Genomic DNA, 22,178 nt, shown 5'->3' with positions numbered 1-22,178 from the left:
TTGTTTCTGTGCTTCTACAACCTTATTATGTCCAAACCTCCACAAAGTGTGTGAAGGCATCTTAGAACACATCAGTATAAGAAATGCTTTTTTATATTTTAAAGGAAGACTTTTGTAGCTCTGGAAGCTAAACGCAGATTAGTGATTTTTAGAATGTGCAGTGTGCCATTAGTTTTGGAGCACACAGTTATCATTCAATGTTGTAATAGCTTCTGAACAAAATGTTGCCACAGTTAACGTTTAATTTTGCACCAGAATCCCTCTTTGAAAGTGTATAAGAACGCAGTATAGTTTGCCAACAAGAGCAGGTTATTCAGCCCCTTTTACCCATTTGGTGATTCCCTAAAGTACTGTCAAATCTTTATATATCACCATATTTTACAGTGTTTTTAAATCAATTTTAATATGGGCATATGGGTACCATCTTTCACACGAAAAATTGAATTAATCTACTACTCTTTCTCTACCAATATTAGGGCACTGTTGTAAAGCATAGTATTCATCTTACTTTCAAAGAACACAACAGGAAGCAATACCTGTCACAAAACAAAAGAGAAGACAGCTGATTACCTTGACAGTGTACAGAGTGTAGGGGTGGGACCCTGTGCCTCTGTGCTCTTTGGCTGTTATGGTTCCTGTGATTCTCAAGTTCTGGATGATAACGGGACCATCTGGACTGCTAAGCGGCTCAAAGCTGAACGGAGCCAGGGAAACCACTCCCATCACAGGTGATGAGGTCTGCACAGGTACTGCCACTGAGAGCTCATGAGGGTTAGCGGCTCCTGCCAGCTCCGAGATCAAGGATTCTTTCTCCTGGCTAGAGCTCTGCTTGCCTGGCTCTTGGAAAATGACATTGCCAAGACCCACAAAGCTGGTTGGCCTTTCCTCTTTAGGTTCCACTATCGGGACCACGGGATCGATCACTGTTTTGAGGGTCAGACCATCTGGAACAAGCACTTTTTGGGAAGTGGCCTCTCCTAAACCCCTGTCACTTTGAAACTCTTCTTCAGGGTCCAACATGCTGCTAGTCTCTATGGGAGTAACACAGTCTCTGGGTCTATCAGACATTGTTTCATCAGCTCCAATCAGATCTAAAGACTCCACTGAGCTTTTTCGGAAATCAGACAGAGGAGACTCAAGGTCAGAGTCCTCACAGTAGAAAGGGTTGAAGGGTTCCGGGCTCAGGTAATCCATTTCAGTACATCCACCAGTCTTAATGGTGGAGAAGGGGTTAACAGTCCCATCATGCTTGGAGTCCTCTTCTTCAATGTCCTGGAAGCTGGAAAAGTCAGATTCCTCGATTATATGAAACGCATTGATCTCCGGCGTGGGAGCTTCGCTGATGCTGGGAGTTTCCAGCTGGACTTTCAGAGGTAAAGAACTTGGGATTTCCAGATCCCTTCGTTGCTCATCCGGCTGCTGCGGAGCTGGAGGAAGTATCGGCGAAGGAGCCAGCGGATCTCTCTCTTCCGGAGCTGGCGTGCCGGCCTTTGTGAAAATGTTCACGATCATGACATTCAGCCAGTCGGGATCCGACATCTTTGTGATGAGAGGGAGAAGAACGTTACAGGTTATTAGCTCCCCGACCACGTATCTTCCTGTTCTGGTTTCCAAATGGGGAGGTGGCACTAACACATGTAGGAGCAGGTCCACCATAGCCCTTGCGTAGTTTACCTCCACAGCAGAGCTTCTGAGAGCAGGGTGGGGATCGCTACCTTTACAATACAGCTTCCAGAGGCTCCCCTCCGGATACCGGTTATCACCCTCCAGCTGCTTCTCCGGCTCTCCAATGATCTCTTTTGCTCTAATGTAACTTTGCAAGTGGGAGTCACAAAGCTGCAAGGCTCTTTGTGCAAGAGCTTTTCTGTCCACCCTCCTGGCTCTCTTCTTCAGCTCCATGGCCATGGACAGCATAGCATTCTGCACTTCTATCTCAAACTCCGGCTCCCTGGACACAGTCCTGTACCAGGACGACACAAAGTCCCGGATGATCTTCCTGACTGTGTCGTGAATTTCTTTGTCCAGCAGCGCCTCAGCCTCCGGGGAGTGTGGCATCTTCTCCAGCGTGACAAACCGCTCCAAGTGGACGACGCTTTTCATGTGAAGGATAGCCTGAGACCCCAGCCAACCGCCCAGGACAACCAGAAGGCTGGTAAAAATGCACAGCAGCCACACATTCACCAGCAGGTGGAATAACAGCAGCCAAGCCAGCAGAACACCAAAGCCCAATAGTTTCTTCTGCCCCATCAGCTCCGAGGGCATCCAGGAACTGGGACAAAGAACCTCGGGCTGAGACATGTTTGTCCCGAAAGATTAGCACCTGCAAAAAATCAAATCAGGGAATCGGTCAATAAATGTGCATTCATTTTCAGTACTAGCCATTTTTAATACACTGACACTGAACCAACGGCTTACTTATAAGGTGCACAACTAGATCGTCTTACAAAATATTAACGAAGATTAAGGGAAGTTTGAAACAAAATGGTAAAGTACAAAAAACAATTCAACTTTGTAACAAGATTTAAAACAACAGCAAAAAAAACATGATACGTTTGCTAGAATCAAATACAAGGTTTACTGGTTTTAATTACGTGTCATTTTGTAAGTTTCACAAATCCTTCAAATGGAGGAAATGTACTGTCATTTGTTCTATGGGGAAGATTTAGTGTTTATAATGAAATTCCATAGTTATAATAATAATAATAATAATAATAATTGCTTACACTTATATAGCGCTTTTCTGGACACTCCACTCAAAGCGCTTTACAGGTAATGGGGACTCCCCTCCACCACCACCAATGTGCAGCATCCACCTGGATGATGCGACGGCAGCCATAGTGCGCCAGAACGCTCACCACACATCAGCTATCAGTGGGGAGGAGAGCAGAGTAATGTAGCCAATTCATAGAGGGGGATTATTAGGAGGCCATGATTAGTAAGGGCCAATTGGAAATTTGGCCAGGACACCGGGGTACACCCCTACTCTTTTCGAGAAGAGCCCTGGGATTTTTAATGACCACAGAGAGTCAGGACCTCGGTTTTACGTCTCATCCGAAGGACGGCGCCTGTTTACAGTATAGTGTCCCCATCACTATACTGGGGCATTAGGACCCACATGGACCACAGGGTGAGCGCCCCCTGCTGGCCCCACTAACACCTCTTCCAGCAGCAACCTTAGTTTTTCCCAGGAGGTCTCCCATCCAGGTACTGACCTTATAGTTGACCAATATGTGGTGTACAATATTTTACATTTCAAAAAGTGCATTTGCAGTGCTGCTTGTTTTAAAAGCAAATAAGTAAGAATTAACTGAAAACATTTGGGGTGTTTCAGCTATGTCTTGTCTTACACTACATAAGGTCTATAAATATTCTCAAAGACGATCATTTGGAATCCAAAAAACGCAGGCTAAGCAGCACTTGTTCAATGGTATTTAGAAAAGACTTGGAAAAAAATAATTTATAGCTTAACAAACAACATTAGACAGACTGACAACGATTCGATAGTGAATGTTTAAAACAGCCATGCCCATTTACCACAATACAATTACATCAGTTCAGTTATTCTTAAACGTAAAACAATTTTACTGTTTACATTTTATATTACCATCGATCTAAGTGACATAGAATCAAACGATGAGTAAAATTAATAAAATTCGTACTCCACCTTTTGAATAACAGCAATTGCAATACTGAAATGAAAAGGTCCCAGTTATAATGTTACAGGACTTGCAAAATAATCTTAGAGCAGACTTTACATTTCAGACTTTGAGACTTGAGTAACACAGTACAAGGCATTTGTGGGTGAGCATCTTCATTAATGTGCGTAAAAGGCATGCACGGGTATAAAAGAACTGCAAATTAAATCAGCACCAAAAAAACATAAACCTCCAACGCAGTTTATCTTCAACGCAGTTTAGCTCAAATGCACCAGACAATTCGCTTCAAAACCAAAACCAGGAGATACATACAGCAGTTTCAGTGGATGAAACAGGTCAAACCCACATAAATCAGATCAGACTACGCCATCTTGCTCGCCTGTTTGTTTACTTCCTCTGAAAGAGAGTGATGAGGAGAGAGGGGTTATCAAGGCTCTCGATTTCTAAGTATGCCCCCTGCTGGTGGGGATGTACTGCTGCACATGCAATTCTAAAACGCGCTTGCTCAGAAAATTACCAGCTCGTTGTCAATAGCAAGGAAGTTTGGGGCTCTCATGTTTGAAAGTTTTGTGTAAAGTGATGATTTAAAAGAACTTTCACAAATTAGAAAATACCGCTTTACAATAAGTATATATATGGTATATGAAATACCGCGGATGATCTTCATATGAAACAAAAGCATGTTAATGAATATTTGTAATATTATTACTTAGCCGGCAGGTGACGCTAAAAGACAAATTAAACGACGCAGTTACAGGTTATCGTGTTGGCATAGTTTTTCGTTACATCGTGGGTACAATGCGCTGTTTTTAAAAAGTATGGTATTTACACGCGTTTCACATACTTTTGAAAAAAAGCAGTTAAATGTCACATCAGGGAAAATTATGTTACAATTATGCAAATGCATCGTTATGGCATGTTTTAGTATATAATGTACTATTTTGGTCACCGAAATACAGATCAAATATTATTGTTTTGGGATCCATCCGGAGAAGAGCGACCAGATGCAGTCCCAAAACTCAACGTTTATTCACTCATAGACTCCTAGGCTAAAATAACTGACTTATTTTGGTCTTAAATAGAAACGACTGTCAGGTGAGATCAGATTCGTGTAAAAAAAGACATTGACAAAGCCGACTCTATGTTCTCCTTCAGAACTAGTGAAGCACAAAAATGAGGACACGTGTAGAATCAGGAGCCTTTAGTTCTAGTTAGTTGACTATAGAAAACATTATCAACTCCTAAAACCTAATGAGCCAAGCCCGAGCCCAGGGGGAAATGAAGCAAGGCCTTTTCGTATTGAGGAAAAAAAAGAATAGACCATAATTAACTCTGAAATAAATATAAAAACACGATTGTCCTTGTAACATAAGAGGTTACTGCAGGAACCTGCAAAGACACTACACTACAGCAGTGCGCTTAATACTCATTTTCTTCTTTCTTTGGTCGTGTACTTCCTCACAGGACAGGAATTCACGTATAAATGAATGTGCCGCCTTCATGTAATAGCTAGTGTGACATCCTGCACAGTCAATTCTTTGTCAGTACGATGAGGATTCGCTGTTATCCCGATAGAAGAAGTGGTGTATAGTGCCCAGTTGAAATCGCACGCCCTACTGGGAGCTCAGTGGTCAAAATCTCCCAATTCTCCTCATTCTCTACTCGGACTTTAATAGCATCTTCTGTCCCTGGTCCCTCCGGGTACAGTACGCATTGAAAAACGTCTGATTGTGTAAGTTAGAAATCCACCTATAGGCCAATTTTATGTAACTTCTGAGTGTAGGTATTAAATTACCGATGACATAACGACAATTTTAAATTTAAAGTTTTATTTTTGGCTAACGGAATTGGTTTTAGGTTTTGTTTTGTGTCGTCATCTTTCATTTCGTTTTTAGATTATTACAATGAGGTTTAAATTATTATGCTTCACTAAAACTCTTAATTATCTGCTATTAGTATTGGAATGTCGTTCGATGAATCTTGTATTTTAAAAAAAATGCTTTCACAAGCATGTGTAATCCTCCGTGAATGGATTTATTTTCAAATTCTCTTCTCGGACTTTTAAATGTCGTTATCTCTCTGGTCTCCTTCTGCCTTTTAATGAGACGGTCGTGTAAAAGAATTAACGGTGTCTGTGAGGTTAAGACTATGAAGCATGTTTTCAGATTAAGTCATGTCAAATAAAGGAGTTAATATTGTAACGCAACGGGGGCTCAGGCGGGCGCCCTTGCCGCATTAGGTCGGCCCCTGCACCGTCCGGGGCTCGAACCCGGGACTTCCGCGTCTCTCTGCAGCGACCTAGCCCCGTGAGCCAAAGAGAGATCTCTCTACAGCCCAGTAGCTGTGGTCCTGCTATCACAGGGAAGGGCGGTGACGTCACCCGCTCTGGTACGCCGGCTCTTACACACACTGCTTGTCGGCCGTAAGCGTTACAATATGTACAATATAGGATATGTCATGGGTATACACAGTCTATATGAGCCCAACAGGAATGCGTATATTGCTTCATGTACAGTACAACGTTATCGATTACACTGCATTTATTCATTTTATTCTGTAATAGCGCACACTGACGACTTGTTTTCTGCGTGGGGTGTCTGTAGTGGCTTGCTGTAGAGTATTAAAATGAAATAAATATCTACAACATCACCCTCAACAGTTTCCTTAGTGCGCCTTCCGCGGGTACTGAACTGAACAGAACAACTGTTAACTTACAGAGAGATGTTGAAAGACAAAGTGCAACTGGTAGCTTGTAGCGAGATGTTGAAAGAGAAAATTGGCCAGTTTGCCGGAACCTTAAATTTTATATTTTATCTTGCTCTCTAGCCTGCTTTCCTCTAATGCCTCCAGTTAGTTGTGCTAACACCGAGTGGTTTGTTTTTTTTTAACCTCAAATGGGACCCTAAACATTCTGGATCTGCCCGTTTCCTGTGTTTCTCACAGGACTTGATACTTGATACCCCGGGATGTGGAAGGAAAACACATGGAACCTGAACGGGTTAGTAATCAGGATTGCTCGCTTGAAAACAAAAATGAGGCCCAACATTTGCAATCACTTGGAAATGTCTGCCTCAATGCTGTTCTTAATATTTTCCCACGGCTCGGAAACGACAGGACAATGGCATGTATCGTTTTTTTATTATTATTAAAAAAACAGGCGTTGTATACCTTTCGGCTTTCTGCCATGTTTAAGATTGCGTGCCTGCTGATCTCTCTAAAGACCAGAAAGTCCCTCAAAGACCAATCATGATACTGCACCCCTGTTTAATGACCTTGCAGACCCATCTGGTTTAAATAAAGAGAGATTACACTGTGCAAACCCTGGAATCTTTCCATCACAACAAAGGCTGGGTATTTGTTTTAAATCTATATATTGCAGATGTTTTGCAATCAACAAAAAAAAAAGTTTTGCTTCAATGCCCAGTACACACCAATAGTTTAGGAATTTCATGTGTAAGAAAACATACTGTACATTGGTACATTAAACAGAAGTTCCACTAATAAATTGTTGAACCAGCTCTACCTGTTAGAACACACTGGATGTGTGGACAAATGTATCTGCTGGCATTATTATGGCCTTGTAATTCTTCTTTTTCTCCTGGTCCTCACATTGTACGTCGTTGGGGTTTTTTTTGTGCAAAAAGAAAGGAAAATCAATTTTGCATTAAAGCAAAATTGTAATGAATACTTAAAAAAGGTTCATCACTTAATAGAACAGGATTGTTTTTATGGAGGCAGTACCTTACAAAGGGAAAGCACGATGATGTCGTCGAATTCTTCCTTCGGATGAGATGTAAAACCGAGGTCCTGACTCTCTGTGGTCATTAAAAATCCCAGGGCATTTCTTGAAAAACCACTGGGGAGTTAGCCCAGTGTCCTGGCCAAATTTTCCCCTGGCCTTTACCAATCATGGCCTCCTAATAATCCCCATCTATGAGCTGGCTTCATCACTCTGTTCTCCTCCCCACTGAAAGCTGGTGTATGGGGAGCGTACTGGTCCACTATGGCTGCCCGCGCATCATCAAGGTGGGGCTGCACACTGGTGGTGGTGGAGGGGAGTCCCCATTACCTGTAAAGCGCTTTGAGTGAAGTGTCCAGAAATTTATATATTATATATAAGTATAATATACTTATATAAATATAATATATTAGTGTAAGGAATTATTATTATTGTTGTCGTCTGGGGCAAAAATAACTCAAATTGCAAAGATTTTTTAAATTAAAAAAAAGAAAAACAAAAGGTACTAAAATGAAATTCTCATTCAGTATAAGGGTTCTGGCAACACACAAATGCAGCTCCTTAAAAGTTCTGACAAAGTATTCCCCACACACAGCGTGGATGAACTCACCTTCCAGTTCGTTCAGTGACGCTAGTGTTAGATGGCTGCTATTCAGCCATTAGTCTGTTTCATTCAATTTCTTAGCTAAATTCAACCAGTCTGACTCTTGAAGAAAGATTTGCCTCTGATTTAAGGCTCTTAGCTCAGTTTAGTGTAGAGATTGCTTAACATGTAAGCAGACAGGGGTCGGGTAACATATGGTAATGGCATGGAGCCTTATTTTTTTATAAGTGGGGGGAAGGGTCTACTCACTTGTGATTTCTTGGGCTGAGGGTGGTCCGGATATTGTGGGGGATATCTTGACTTATTTCTGGACATCTAGCTGAAGTTCTGTCTTTTATTATATCATACATTTCTTCATATGAACCGTTACTGTACCTATCGATCGTTTTAGAATAGTCATGTTTCAAAAGTCATTTAGACAAAGTCTTTTTCAAAGAACATGCAAAATTACCAAGACAACACAATGGATACAAAAATACTAATTTTATACTCTTCTACCCTTTTTTCTGTTTGCAGATGTGCATCAAACACCCATATCACCTCTATTTTTTCGCCCATTAACTAAGAACTTATTTTGTAATAACCACGAAAATACTTCATACTTTAGACAGTTAAACCACAGTATGTGACTGCCACACAGGCGCCGGTCTGTGCTGGTTTATATCATTACGCAGCCCAAAGTCCTCCCTGAAAAATAGTGGACAAAGTGGATGTGATTAAAGACTGGCTGATGTATTCACATCACCTGGGAAGTACAATTAACCTATTCAACACGGCACCTCCCAGCAAAGCCAGACGGGACTAATTCCCCTCCGTTCGGCACAAACGGAAGGTACCCAGCTTGTCTTCCCGGCCAAAGCGCCAGTCATTTATATAGTGCTATTTACTGTACGTTATACGGGCTATATTGATTGTATTTACTTTTAACTTGAGTTTCATTTTAAAGTTTGTGTATCCACACAATTCGTGGCGCCAACCATAGTATTATTAAAGAACGGAAGTGCGGCAGAGCGTGCAAAAACGGTCCAATTTAGACAAATGAGTCGGATCTTTTCCCCTCTCGGAGGTGCCCTGTAGAGATGTGCGTGTGTGCGGGTTGAGAGGGAGGGTAGTGGGTGGGAGAAATTCTGTCCATTCACATGGTTACGACACGATAACTTTCTTAAAAAAAACGTTTTAATTAAAAACTCCTGTTCTTTTAATTGTATGGACCGGATTTTTATGTAACTTGCCCGTGTTGCTACAGATTAGCTACAGCTGTTATCGTTGCAGGAAAGCGTGTCAAATTAGTGTTGTATATTTTATGTATAGATGACTGCTTTGCCGTTCTTTATTACTGTTATTTATATTTCACAGCTCTTTCGTACACTGTTGAAAAGGTAAGCTAACAATTAAAGAAGTTGTTTTATTATGGAAAGGGTTAGGGAAAAGATACTCCGGTTACCCAAATTATGCAAACAGAACACACAATGTGTGAAAACACGATTTATATTTATCTTTTAAAAAAGTTTCTGCAAAGATTAACAGAAATTGACAGCAACACAGAGAAGCAAGACGCCTTCCGACACCATAACATCCCCTATCCTAACCCCCCCCCACCCCACTACATACAGCCTAACCCCACCTAGAAGCAACCGATATCCACGTACAGTAGGTGGAGAATTGTAAGCAGAAATTTAGCTGTTAAACGTTTACAACATCACGGTAGCATTTACGTTCCAGAGGCAATACTAATGAAATTTGGTAAGAAAGTCCAAAGTCACAAGTATTCGAAGGCGTTGGACAATGTGGCCGTCGACGTTTTCACTGAACATGCTTATAAGCGACAAAAGACAGAGCCACAACAATAATTATTAAAATAATTCCGCACACAAATCCAATTATGTTGAGAATCTTTGCCGTCCGCGATGCCTCCTGAGCTCTTGCGGTGTCTCCAGATGCATTGGCATTTTCCACCTGTAATAAAGCATACCATTTTAACGAGTTAAACCTACATAAATTAAAGCGATTGCTTTTTTGGGAAGGGGTAGGGGGCGAGTGGGGGGGGTTCACGAAACAATTTCTTCACTACAGAGTTTGCTTGTCTTTTGCTTCTCAGTATCATTTTCGCATCAACCTGAGTTTCTTCAAAATTCCGTATTCATTTTGTAAAAAGTCGATTCCGCAACACCCAATTGATAAAAACGAATGGCGATATACTGTACATCGAACAGAACTAGAAATGCAAGAAGAACTTTGATTTTGCTTGAAGATTTGAAGAAGGCTGTTGTAACTCTGGAATTCTGTAGGAAAACAGCTTTAGACAGTTTACCATTTTATTTTATCCGCGTTCTGAAAAAAAACAAAGCATATACTTCTTATAAAGGTGAATGTCTTTTCACCGAGAAACTTTCTAGGCTAAGACTGAAATATTTAGTTTAAGCAGTAACTTACCTTCCAAGAACAGATAACAGCAGCGATTCCAAGGGGCAAGCAACAACATATCAGGTTGAAAATGGACCACACCAAGTGGGAAGGGACGGTGGAATGACCCTGGGATCTCTGCATTTTTGGTGCGTGATCTACACTGCTTTCAGTCCAATGCTTCCTGCCGTTCGGAGCGAAAGTCTGAACTGATGTCAAATTCATTGGTTATAAAATGTGGCGCTTCAAGTGGTGCCCGCAGAGGAGGAGACAAGCCTCTCTTTTGGGTTTTTTTTTTCTGGGAGGGGTGAAAACATCTGTTGCGTTTTGGAAGTGTTCCTGATCTTCTGAAGAAGCGTAGGAGCGCTTGTCACTTGAATACCTAAACCCGCGTAATCGAACAAAAGAACAGTTTCGCGGATTCTCACAAACCTATCGCAAAACGCTAGTGCTGTTATTGAATGGGCATGGAACGCTTTGCTTATGTTCAGGAGATGATAAATGTAGTCATCATACTGTAAATTAGAATTCCCCTGTTAAACGGCTTTCTGACATCTTTGACAAGATGCGAGATCATAGCAAACGGGCACTGTGGAGTGTGGAACTAGGGGACTTGAGGGTGTTTGAAGTACTCAGGTTTCAGGCGAGATTTTTAGTCTGGCTCTTATTAAAGACCTCAAGGCCGTTGGAAAAGTAAAAAAAAAAAACTTTAGCTGCACTTGATGAGGATTTAAGTGATTAAAACAAAAAAGATTACACTAATCCCGATGCCCAGGACAGCATTCCCTTGTTCCCACGTCTCTTCAAAACGTCTTTGTTTAAAAACTTAAATATTTGCATCTGAATTGCACGCCAATATTTCAAACAGTTCAACAAGCTGATCACTCCCGATTGATGCAGTAAATCCAGGCTTTACAAACCTAAGTAAAAACAGACCTGGTGTTACTCGTGTAAAGAGAATGTTTGGAAATGCATCCTTCAAAAAAGAAAACATTGTGTCTGGTTATATCGATTGGATACTTAAAAGGTGTATAATCCCCACATATACTGTAACACCCTAAAATGTAAAACTCACCATAAACCCAAAGCTTCTACCCGCAAATGTGAAAACATCTGTCAAAAAATGCACACATCTCCCCCTCAGCACAAAAACATTTATAGTATATGATGAATCACAGCTAAAACATTTCTAATGCTGTTCTTCAGAATGAAAAGTGAAATGTAATCTAGTTTTATTCCATTTCCAACTTTTGATATCCAATTTAGAGTTTCAAGGCCTTTTTTTATTCTATAATTCTTTACTAGAGAATACTTTACACTATGACTGTATATACATACTGTATATGCACACATCTAGGGAGCAAAGAGAAAAGTATGTTCTACTCAGGCCAATTCTATCATTCCCTAATATCTAGAAGGTTATTCTAAATGTTAGAACCCAAACCCTTTCACCTTCTGCTTCATCTCACCCCAGTTGCCATAAATCTCAAAAGCTAGTCAGTTTTTTTTTTAAACGTTTTGCTGGCTGGGCCGAGATGGGCTGTCCAAATGCAGAGCGTGCCAATTAAAATGACTTTCCTGTTTCAGTGGCGACTTTTTTCTCCGCACCCACTGTAGAAGCAAAGCGACCGACAGACTCAAACGGCATCACCCCCACAACGCACCGGTGTTCTGTAGCAACACGGCATTCATTCATCATGGGTGAAGAAAAAACCACCGAAGTTTTTAAAACCTACCTGGCCTGGTCAATATTCAACACCCTGTGCTGCTGTTTCCCACTTGGATTTATTGCTGTAATCTGTTCCCTGCGGGTAAGTGTTTCCTATTGGGAAGCATCTGCGCTATTCTACTACACACACTTAAATGAGGAAACAGTGAATGTAGTTATCTGTCTGATACTTGTAGCACAAATTTGTGTTGTTTTGGACTTGTATAGCATAGTATTTTCTTGGAGCAATTTGGATCAAGTACCACGCTCAAGGGCAGTAGCATAGCTGGGGTTTGAACCCATCAACTCATAGTTTAGAGCCCAAAACTGTAACCACTCTTTTCCAAAAACTTATACCATATAGCGTAAAACCTGATCATTTTAGTCTTAATTGAAAACAGCTTTCATCTCAATCCTTTTAAATGTTTTGTTTTCTTCAAAAAACAATTTTGGGAGATTTTGGTTTTCAGTGAGAAACCCCCCCCCCGCAAATTCATTCACGTGTAGACGTTTTTATTTATTGGTTTGATAGGAATGCTGTGAAATTAAATACAGTATTGTATTCAAACTTGTACTCTGGGGTCTAGTCTTAACAGATGAAATATTAAGAACTGATAGATGAAGTAATATAGTACATTAATGTACAGTACACAGGGTTAGCATTAAAAATGTAAAGTCACTGGATGTTAGATTTTGAATATAAAAGAAATCGTATGGCCCCACCCAGGCAGATTTAAAACATTTGGGAGCGAAGAGTATTCTGAAAATTTCTGGCTGCCAGAATGTTTGTCCCAGTGGCTCATCTGGAGCCTCCTCACAACAGTGATTGTAGCATGATTTGTAGCTCATTTGTGATGCCTTTCAAATACCAGACAGAAGCTGGACAATGGAAGTTAGAGGCAGCTAATTCACATCTGCTTTCTTGCCAGCATATCATAGCAGAACAAGTACAAATAGTCCTGAGGGACATACAGTAGGTTACCCAATGCCACAGGACAGCTTCTGCTAGAGTAGACTTAGCACCTCACACGGATTGCTTTTCCAGGTGTTGAAGAAAGTATATTGATTAATTTCAGGAATTATATTCCTGAGGAAATTGAGTGATAGACAGGATGGATACATTGAATGCACTAAATGAAGTTAGTCACTCATGAGGTCCGTCAAAGGCATTTTGCACCTTACCAGAATTGACTGCCTTTTGTCCCACTTACAGATTAAAATTTGTCATTCTAATTTTGTGTTCAATTGTTTTTATAGAAATCAAACTTGGTTTTATACAACTGTGCAATGTGCTAACTCAACAGCTAATGACTCAAAAATAAGGGTGTGCAGCAATCTCAGCATATAACTTAATCACTAACAGGACAAAAAGGTCCGAATTGGTTGAGTTTATTTTCACTCATTCATGCACAAACCCTTGAATAACCCATCTTTTGTAAATATACTGTAGCTTGAATTCTTTGAGAAATGAACCTGCTCTTGGTTTAATAACCCATGTGGTTTACTCTAGGTTGAGAATGCCATCGCGGTTGGAGATACTACACGCGCAAGAGTGGCTTCTCGCCATGCCAAGATCTTGAACATCACTGGGATTATCATGGGAGCCATTTTACTCATCGCCATTATTGCTTTCTACGTGGTCATTTTTCAGCTTACTAAAACAGACTAAACACCGCGCAATGTCTTACCTTTCAGTAACAAAAAAGATTCCTATTTTTTATGCTTTTCTTCCTTATGTTATCTTCCATGCTTAAGACACATGCTTACAGACTACAATGCTTCCATAGTCTAAGCCACTGTAGATTTGTTTCATAGAATTTATTAGGAACTACAGTATACTGGTGGGAACTTAATACATGAAAAAGTAAGCAACTGGTAAAAACCATAGAGAAAAAGATATGTAACATTTATTTGGGTACCTTTGTTCATTACATTGCATTGCATTGTACCTGCTTAAGAGATAGACCAGGACATTAATTTAAACATGATTAACACTTTCAGTAAAATTCTGAAAATTAGACAGTAGATTGCTACTTCACTTACTTTTTTTTTATTTTTAGGCTGCAGAACCATTTCAAGGCTTTATAAAACTCTGTTGCAACCAAGTTTAATATATAAATGCATTAAAGAAATTAAATTATAGCCTATTGATGGTTTAAAATGATTAAAAAAACTTGACAAGATCAAAATTACAAGAGGAACTAAGAGCACAGACCAGAAGGAGGCAGCTATCAAAGATCATGGCAGAAAGCTGGTAAATCCAGATCGATCCAGATTCATTGCAAAACTTTCAACAAGGATTAAGCGTCTTGGCCTGTAGCTGGCGTAGTACCAAGATAATGCATCATTTTGGCATGTGTAGAAATAATTTTAAAAGGATAGACAAAAATGCAAAAAGCAAACTTTAAAACAGCTAACGGCAAGTCTGGCAAGACCGATATCCTGATGCGTTATAACGAAAGTTAAGTTTACGGGAAATCAAGAGATGTTTACACTTGACCCCAGCCTAACGGAAACGTAAGGAGTCTTTCTAGAAGTGATAGAGCTGGAGAAAAAGCGGTGACAATTACACCAGATATGCTTAATTTTTTCTACAGGGTCAGAATAGCAGTGCTCTATTGTATACATTCAGAAGGTTAAGAAAAACCCATCACTTCTATTAGAAAATAGAAGATAGCAATATACTGTATGACAATCCATTTATTGTTTAAATTTCTGAATACAAAAGCTCAATAAGGGTAACAAAAGCACAATCTCTCCTTATAAGTTCTATCCACTTTCATCATGGTTTTATCAAGTCAAAACTTGCTTTACCATGTAGAATCAATGTTTTGGATTTAAATGATGAAATATGATACCATTTAGGGCTTTTATCTAGCAGTAAAATAACTTGAGTAAAATGTATTCACTGAATCACAGTACATTATAGAGATGGTTAATTACTTAAGCAATATTAATGGGGTGTGCCGTAGTCAGTTATCTAGAGGCAAAGAAAATGGCATAAAGACACCTCTTAAATTCTCAAAGTAAAAAGGTCAATTTTAAAACCCCTCAGCAAGTGACAAATAATACAAAACATTTTCTATAATACTTTAATGTATAAAAAAAAGTATCAACCATCACAATGTAAATTAGTAAGCCAATTACTTCATTTGGCTTCCCATTACATCATGGAAGACATTTTGTATCTCTGCTTTTGTCATTAGCCTTTTTACAAAATCTCATTTTGATGAAGACAAAGTAGACTACATTCAACTTTAGCAGGATTCTTGCAACTTAAATCTTCCTTTATATCAAACAATTTAAATGGAATTCATGTTAAGTGTGATTCCTTAACCAAATTGAAACCTTTTTGGTTACCGTTGGGAAATGAAATTGACTGGTGAGCTGAAAAGAGAAGCCCAGGTAATGAAACTACCCAAACAGTTTCTGCTAATTTCATGGCTTTTATTTGTAGCTTATTTTATTTTAAACATCTTCCTTTCACACACCAATTTTGTACACCATGTTCAAAGCAAATCCACATCCGGATGCTTGACTTGTAGTGCAATGAACTTGTACTGCAGCTTCTCTCATTCCCAGCAGTGCTTTGAAAGCAGTCTCATTTTTGCCTTATCAGACTAGAAGCCACACACACACACTACAGCTCCATGCTCATTCCACAATTAGAGGCTTGTATATTGGTCTATGTCAAATGGCCTCCTTGGCTGTTTACACATCATTCAAGTGCTTATGAGCAGATGTAGCAGATCATGCAATAGGTTCTTGGTCATTAACTTCCACTTGTGGCAACCTCTTGGCCAACTCAGCCTTACAGGAACGTTCTCACAACTCTGGGTAGAATTCTGGTTATATTTTCATCTTTGATTTACAAGCTTAATAATCTGTCATGTTGGTAAAAATAAGTGGCTGGTGGCTCACTTTTATTCTGATTTCATTATACAGTATTGTGAAAATGGATTTGATCTCCAAATATTACACTTTATATTTGGTATAGTAATGTATGTTGTTCTAAACCATTCTTAGGATAAAGGATTTTCATATTTTTACCATACTTTCTTTGCCTGATAAACACCCAGCCCAATCATTAAACTAAGTAGAGCCTTCTTTCATAATATAAAGAAATTAAATGAGATAAAACATTTCCTCTTGTGGATTAAAGCCAATGGGTTTTATCATGAAAAGAAAATTTACTTCAACTGAATACCTTCATAGTTTACTTTAAATTTAGTCTTTGAATATAGCAAAAACTACAAAATGTACAATTGTCTCTTGTTTTCAACTTCTCTTATGTTCTTAATTATATATAAATATGCAGGCTATGTTTGTTAGGGATTGAACTCAGAAGTAGGCAGTTTGACCTCACAACTGTCACGCCACCATTCCTACCCATTAAGTCATACATGGGTCAGAGTTTTACATCAGTATGCTGAGCACAGCCTTCAAGTATGCAAGCCAGCTGTTTGCTTCAGGACAATATTCAATTGATGTGTGAAGAACAGAAACCTTATTTGTATTTTCAGAACACAGAAACTGACTATGACAGATTCCCTGCTTCTTGGAAAAGGGAGTGTTTTTCAAAAAACACAATATGAAATATTTACTTCAAAAATCCAACTTAACATCTCTAAAATCTAAAACCTTGACTTAAGTTACACATTCTGTGGGATGCTGGTCTAGGTTAAGAGAAAACAGCTGTTTTTTGTTAAAATTAAAGCCTATATTCATTTATATAATTTTAGCCAGCGCTGTGTAATTGTGTCCCACAGGGACACAATTACAGCAGAGAAACATGAATTCCAAATTCAAAACAGCACCGTTTATTTATTCCAATATGAACTACACTCAAGATTCTTCCATGAGAAGAAAGGCATTTGCACTGTTAAACAGCTACACAGCAAGAAAACATAAGCCATCCAGATCTTGAATAAAAGTAGTAAATGCTGTAAAGAAATTAAATTGGTCAATCAAATTAAAGACATGCATATCATTTGACAAGTATCGATTTGATTATGACCTTAATCAAGGGCATCTAATTGATAATGTATAAACTGTACAGTGCCTTGCAAAAGAATTCAGACCCTTGACCATTTAGCTAATTTTACAGAATTACAAATCCAATACTGAAATGTAGTCCTGTGATTTTATTTCTAAGCACTGAAACTCAAATTTTAATGTTACATTGCTGTATGTTAGGAAATATTAAGAATAAACTGCAATATGCTGCTTGCATCAATCCCTGTGTCACGGAAGCTTTAAGTTTCCACAGGTAACTGCCCTAACAAGGACAAATTTCTTAGACTTGGCCTCTACCTGTGAATCATTAAAATTTGCCACAGTTAAGGCACCGTTATTCAGGTTGTGAAACTGAAGGACAGCTGTGAAAATGAAGACTAAAGAGCATTCCAAAGCAGTTGGAGATAAAGTAAAAAAAATACTAAATATTAAAATACTAAATTAGGAATAGGGTACAAAATATCCCAGTGGGCACTCTTGGTTCAATCATCAGGAAGTGAAAGCTACATCAACCACCCAGACACCAGACAGGAAGGAACTGGATTCTAAAAAAATGGCCCTGCTGCACGTATTTGTGCATCTGCTTTGCAGTGGATTCCAGTACCCCACCTAGCCCCTGCCTGCTGCTGGGATAGGCTACTGCTGCCTTGAGACCCCAGACTGGAAGAAACCATTTGAAAACAGATGGGGTGGGGGAGAAGATTATGTTTCAGAAAAACAAGTTGATTTCAAAGAGGCGTTTCTGTGCAAAACTACTGGATTTTGTCAAGAAGCCGCAAAAACCAAGGGCATAATTCTTACAACATTGAGTATCTGGATTTCCAGAATGCCTTTGACAAGGCCACCCATGAGAAACTCATTATGAAACTTCAAGGACTTAAAGTTACACACTACGCAAAAGTATTCACAACTGGCTTCAGCGCAGGGTATCGAGTGTAATAAGAGGGGGAATGTTTGGCTGGAGTATAGGAGTCCAACAGGATTCAGTACCAAGGCCTCCACTCTTCCTCATGAAGAATCTCACAGAAGTGAGTAGCGCACCTTACAAATTAGAAAAACCGCAACAACCAGGTTATAATTAGGACAAAAGGATTCAGACGGAATACAGAAATTGGTAGATGGATAGCAAACTGCATTTAACATTGGAAAATGTGAAATTTTACTTATACAGTAGCCATCATAGAAGATGCTACAAAAACACAAAAGTAGGAAGAGAACTTTTGAGCTGTGGTAGATTCATCAGTCAGTATCCAGCCAACCCAAAACAAACCAGAATAGTTGGTTACACAAAATGTAGAATACAGGTCAAGATGGATAATGGCACACCTGTGGAATACAACTTGAACACTGCTAAAACATCTGAAGGCCTGCATAGTTTTGATGGCCAGTTTACAAAAGGGATAAGGAAGTCTGGGACAAAATCCAGAGGATTGCAAAAAGACATTGCAGAGCTTAAGATAACATACATATGAAGTAGCTTCATCTCTTCCATCTGGGATAAGGGGGATGAGCGGAAATTTAATTTTAAAGAAATGAATGCAGTTCCCAATATTACAGCAGGCCAAAAGGACAGTTTTGAACTTGTTAAAAACCCATTGTGCACAAATACTAGAAAAAGGCTTCAAGAAGTTATCGATGTATACACATAGGATTACCAGATCACTAGTCACTGGAAACACTTAAATCCTGATACTGCAATAAGAACACTTGGTCTTTAGAAAAATGAAAACTAATGACCCAATGGGCCATCTTATATTCTAAAGAAAATTACATTGGATTGCAGCACAAAAACCACAGAACTCAACTTAACTACATTACACATCAAATTCAGAATAATTGTAATGCAAAGCTTTTCACTGCAAATTGCGATGCACAGCAACTTCTAATGGAAACGCAGGAAATGGAAAAAGAGGAAAAGCGATTTCTGCTCCTCCAGAAGTGTGGGGTTTCCCACTCCGGCAAAACAATGTACTTTGAAAGCCCTATAAATGACCCACTTTGCAGTTAAAACAGATCACAATAAGATGTCTACATTTAGAATAAAAGCATCCTAAAAATAAAAATACTTATCTTGCTGCAAATGCTGCTCTCCTCTCAGAGAACTAATCTCAACTAGCTCTTGAGTTATATTTATAGCTGCTTAGGCTTTTAAGTAATTATATCTAATCAGCACACAGGACAAACTTTTCAATGACACCCTATCTATGAGACATACCTATTGAAAACTGATACCACAGAATGAAAGCATTTACTTTCTCAGTATTGGTTGACTGAAACTTGTACACAGCTTCAACTCGCAGAAACAGCACCTACAGTACAACCAGCTGTGTCCTCCAAGTCAACCAACAAAGACTTGGGGGGGGGGTTGGGACCTAAAAAGAGCTTTATACTCTGAAATTTTACACTGCCTAATAAAATACACAAGCTGTAAAAACAATTGAAGGGAAGCAGCAGTTAAAATTGAGTCTAGAGAGACCAGGCTTTCTTCAAGAGCAAAAAAAAAGTAAACAGACCTAAACTCCCTGCAGATGCAGTATTTCATTTGGGAGAACTGAATTTAATTTGGTTGCTTCCTTTTTGAATGAACTTAGAAATTCTAGTACACAATGTTCTAACGGGGCAGGAGGAGGGTTCATAGAACCAAAACAAATTCACACAAGGAAGCACCATCATTTGTATTGTGAAGACAAAAGTAAGACATGAAATAGGGGAAAATGTTTGATACCAGTTCAGTATTGCATTTTTTTAAACTGTGCAGAAGCAATTTGCAATAAATTTTAGTTGTACCACTAACAGAAGCAAACAGACAGTCTATTTTTCTCTTGCAGGCAACCAGTGTGCAGACTTGGATCAGTTATTTTGCTTACAACTCTGAAGCTCAAGGAATGTACCAAGGGGGCAAAGGCTCTTCAAAGAATGAGTGTAACATCCATCCATATTCTAATTGTTTTTCCCCCAATCACGAGTTGCTGGGGAGCCGGACCCTACTCTGACAAGTAGCAGGTGCAGGGATACCAGTCCATTACAAGGAATAATAGTAACTCATAACATTGTTCCACATGATCCATTCATCATATCCAAACTTTTACAACTGAACTTTAAAGGTTACAAAAAAGATGAACATTAGGGCACAATTTTAAATGAAAGATTTATTCATCAGGAAATTACTTTTAAGATTTCCCCCTCCCACACAGGTCAGCATTAAGGCAAGGTCTTTATGTCCCTTATGACAGGAAGAGGCACCGCTGTTAAAGTAGTGATATGCCAGAGGTTACCAATAATATTGTTTTACTAATTTTGTAAACATACTTAAATGTTATTTCTAATCAAACATTCTGTACTCGATGTCGTTAAATACTTCTGTATTGTTAAAATAGTTTAATATGGACAGGAAAGGTTCTTCTCCTGAGAGAAAGCATTACAGAGTTTTTACATTGTTAATTCCTTTTGCCAATTTGTGAACTTCTTTAATTCAACGGTGGATTTTAAAATAACTATAGAAATACTCAATGCATTGCCACGCTCGATCGCAATTTGTATTTATCAAGCACCGACTTTCTTCTTTCCCCCCAAGTACATTGCTTATAAAATTAAAAATCATTGCATTAACCTGCGCGTTTCTCGCATTACTCAATACGAAGAAATAATTTAAAGGATATTAACATTTGTGCTGTGGATTCAGTATGAAAACGCCATTAGAGCTCTTGAATTTGAGTAATTTAGGAAGTAAAAGACCGCTTTGTTCATTCATATTGGATTACAAAGAGTTTATTTCATGGCAGAATGAAGCAGCTCATGCATTTCGGTAAAACTATTGCAGACACCGATATTTATAGTACAATTTCCCCTCTCGTTAATTAGACAAGGCTCTTTTCAAACAGGCTGACAGTGAAAAGTTGCATTCAGATTGCCGACAGAAACGCAGCAAAAACTTTCCGCTCACTGAGCTGGCCTTTTTAACCAGCTTAAAATGCATCAATTACACAATCAGCTGTGCACATTTACTGTCACTTGTAAGGCACATTTCTTAAGGAAAAATTAAAAAGGATTCTTCACTTTCTTCTTCCACATGCAGAAAGTACCGTACGGAACGATTTGGATATAACACCTCAGCTTAATCACATTTTAAGTTTCCTTTACAGAAATTTATAGTAAGATTCTTCACGTCGAGTCAGAATTAAATATGCCTCAAATCGGTTAGCGTACCAGGGACATTTGCTCCCAAAACGTGGTTTTTCAAAGGAGCCTAGAGAGCAAACGATAACCCCAAAGTTATGATGCCTTCCCAATTTTAACAGAGCCCAAATGAAAGTGTTCATAGTTTCGCTTTTAACCCAATAATAAAAATGAAAATCTCACTCGGCCGAACCTCTGGGGTCAGTCCACGCAATGACCATCTTCCTTCTTACCGGCAGCCGGCACAGCTACTGTATGAGTGATCTTGGCACTCAGAACTACCGACTACTTTAACACTAACCCCGCACTAAGTATTAAAGACTTCCTCCCAGTAGTTCAAGCAAACGTAGCACCTCACTACCAGAAAGACATAGAAAGGCTGGTGCAAACAGAGCCTTCGCCCCCCAGTATGCCTTTTATACAGATTGGTGTCCACAGGTACAGCCAATTCCTTAATTTCATCGTGGGAATGCTGCCTTTGGAATGTCTCATCACCGCCCTCTAGCGGCTCCATTGACCATTGACAAAATTTGGCTGCTCTGTTAGTGCCCTATCGATTTCTGAAGGTCTTTGTCCTTTACGCTAAAGACACATGAAGGATTACTGCTATTCATATAACTGTTGTTCCAATTATAAGCTTTGATCAAAGCAAAACTTGTTTTAATTAACTGACGTAACTTAATATCTCCCAGCGTGTAATTAGTAGTACAGTAGTGTTGATTTCAATGATCTGAGATCATTGATCAGGCTTTTAGGTGGCATAATAACCTCCACAAGGCAGTAATGAAACCCATTGCGCTCAGAAATCAACTGCTGTATCTGTCATACTTGATTCAGCGAAGCGTGTTTCCGCACCTTTACTCATCATTGTAATTT

General features: G+C 39.2%; 1 protein-coding gene and 1 long non-coding RNA gene across 3 annotated transcripts in view; one reads left to right on the top strand and one right to left on the bottom strand.

Annotated features, from left to right (window-relative positions):
* The window catches only part of snx19b (sorting nexin 19b), a 48,204-nt gene extending 43,938 nt beyond the window's left edge, over positions 1–4,266 (bottom strand). The window contains exons 1-3 of one of the 2 annotated variants that reach the window (XM_015337765.2): positions 4,174–4,266; positions 3,969–4,052; positions 571–2,320 (exon numbers count right to left, since the gene is read on the bottom strand). In XM_015337765.2, the coding sequence (XP_015193251.2) occupies positions 571–2,298 (1,728 nt within the window). In that variant the 5' untranslated portion in view covers positions 2,299–2,320; positions 3,969–4,052; positions 4,174–4,266. Of the gene's footprint in view, positions 1–570; positions 2,321–3,664 lie in introns of both variants that reach the window. The other variant, XM_015337766.2, reaches the window with a different exon arrangement.
* A 7,620-nt stretch (positions 4,267–11,886) lies between these two features.
* LOC107075698 (uncharacterized) lies at positions 11,887–14,252 on the top strand. Its single transcript, XR_001477207.2, has 2 exons — positions 11,887–12,213; positions 13,621–14,252. It is a non-coding gene; the product is annotated as an uncharacterized lncRNA (long non-coding RNA).
* Positions 14,253–22,178: the final 7,926 nt, after the last annotated feature.

This window comes from Lepisosteus oculatus, chromosome 23, assembly GCF_040954835.1.
Source record: "Lepisosteus oculatus isolate fLepOcu1 chromosome 23, fLepOcu1.hap2, whole genome shotgun sequence".
In the NCBI taxonomy this organism is placed as follows: Eukaryota; Metazoa; Chordata; class Actinopteri; order Semionotiformes; family Lepisosteidae; genus Lepisosteus; species Lepisosteus oculatus.
The sequence above is the reverse complement of the archived record's forward strand: the minus strand, read 5'-3'. Positions and strand labels throughout refer to the sequence as shown.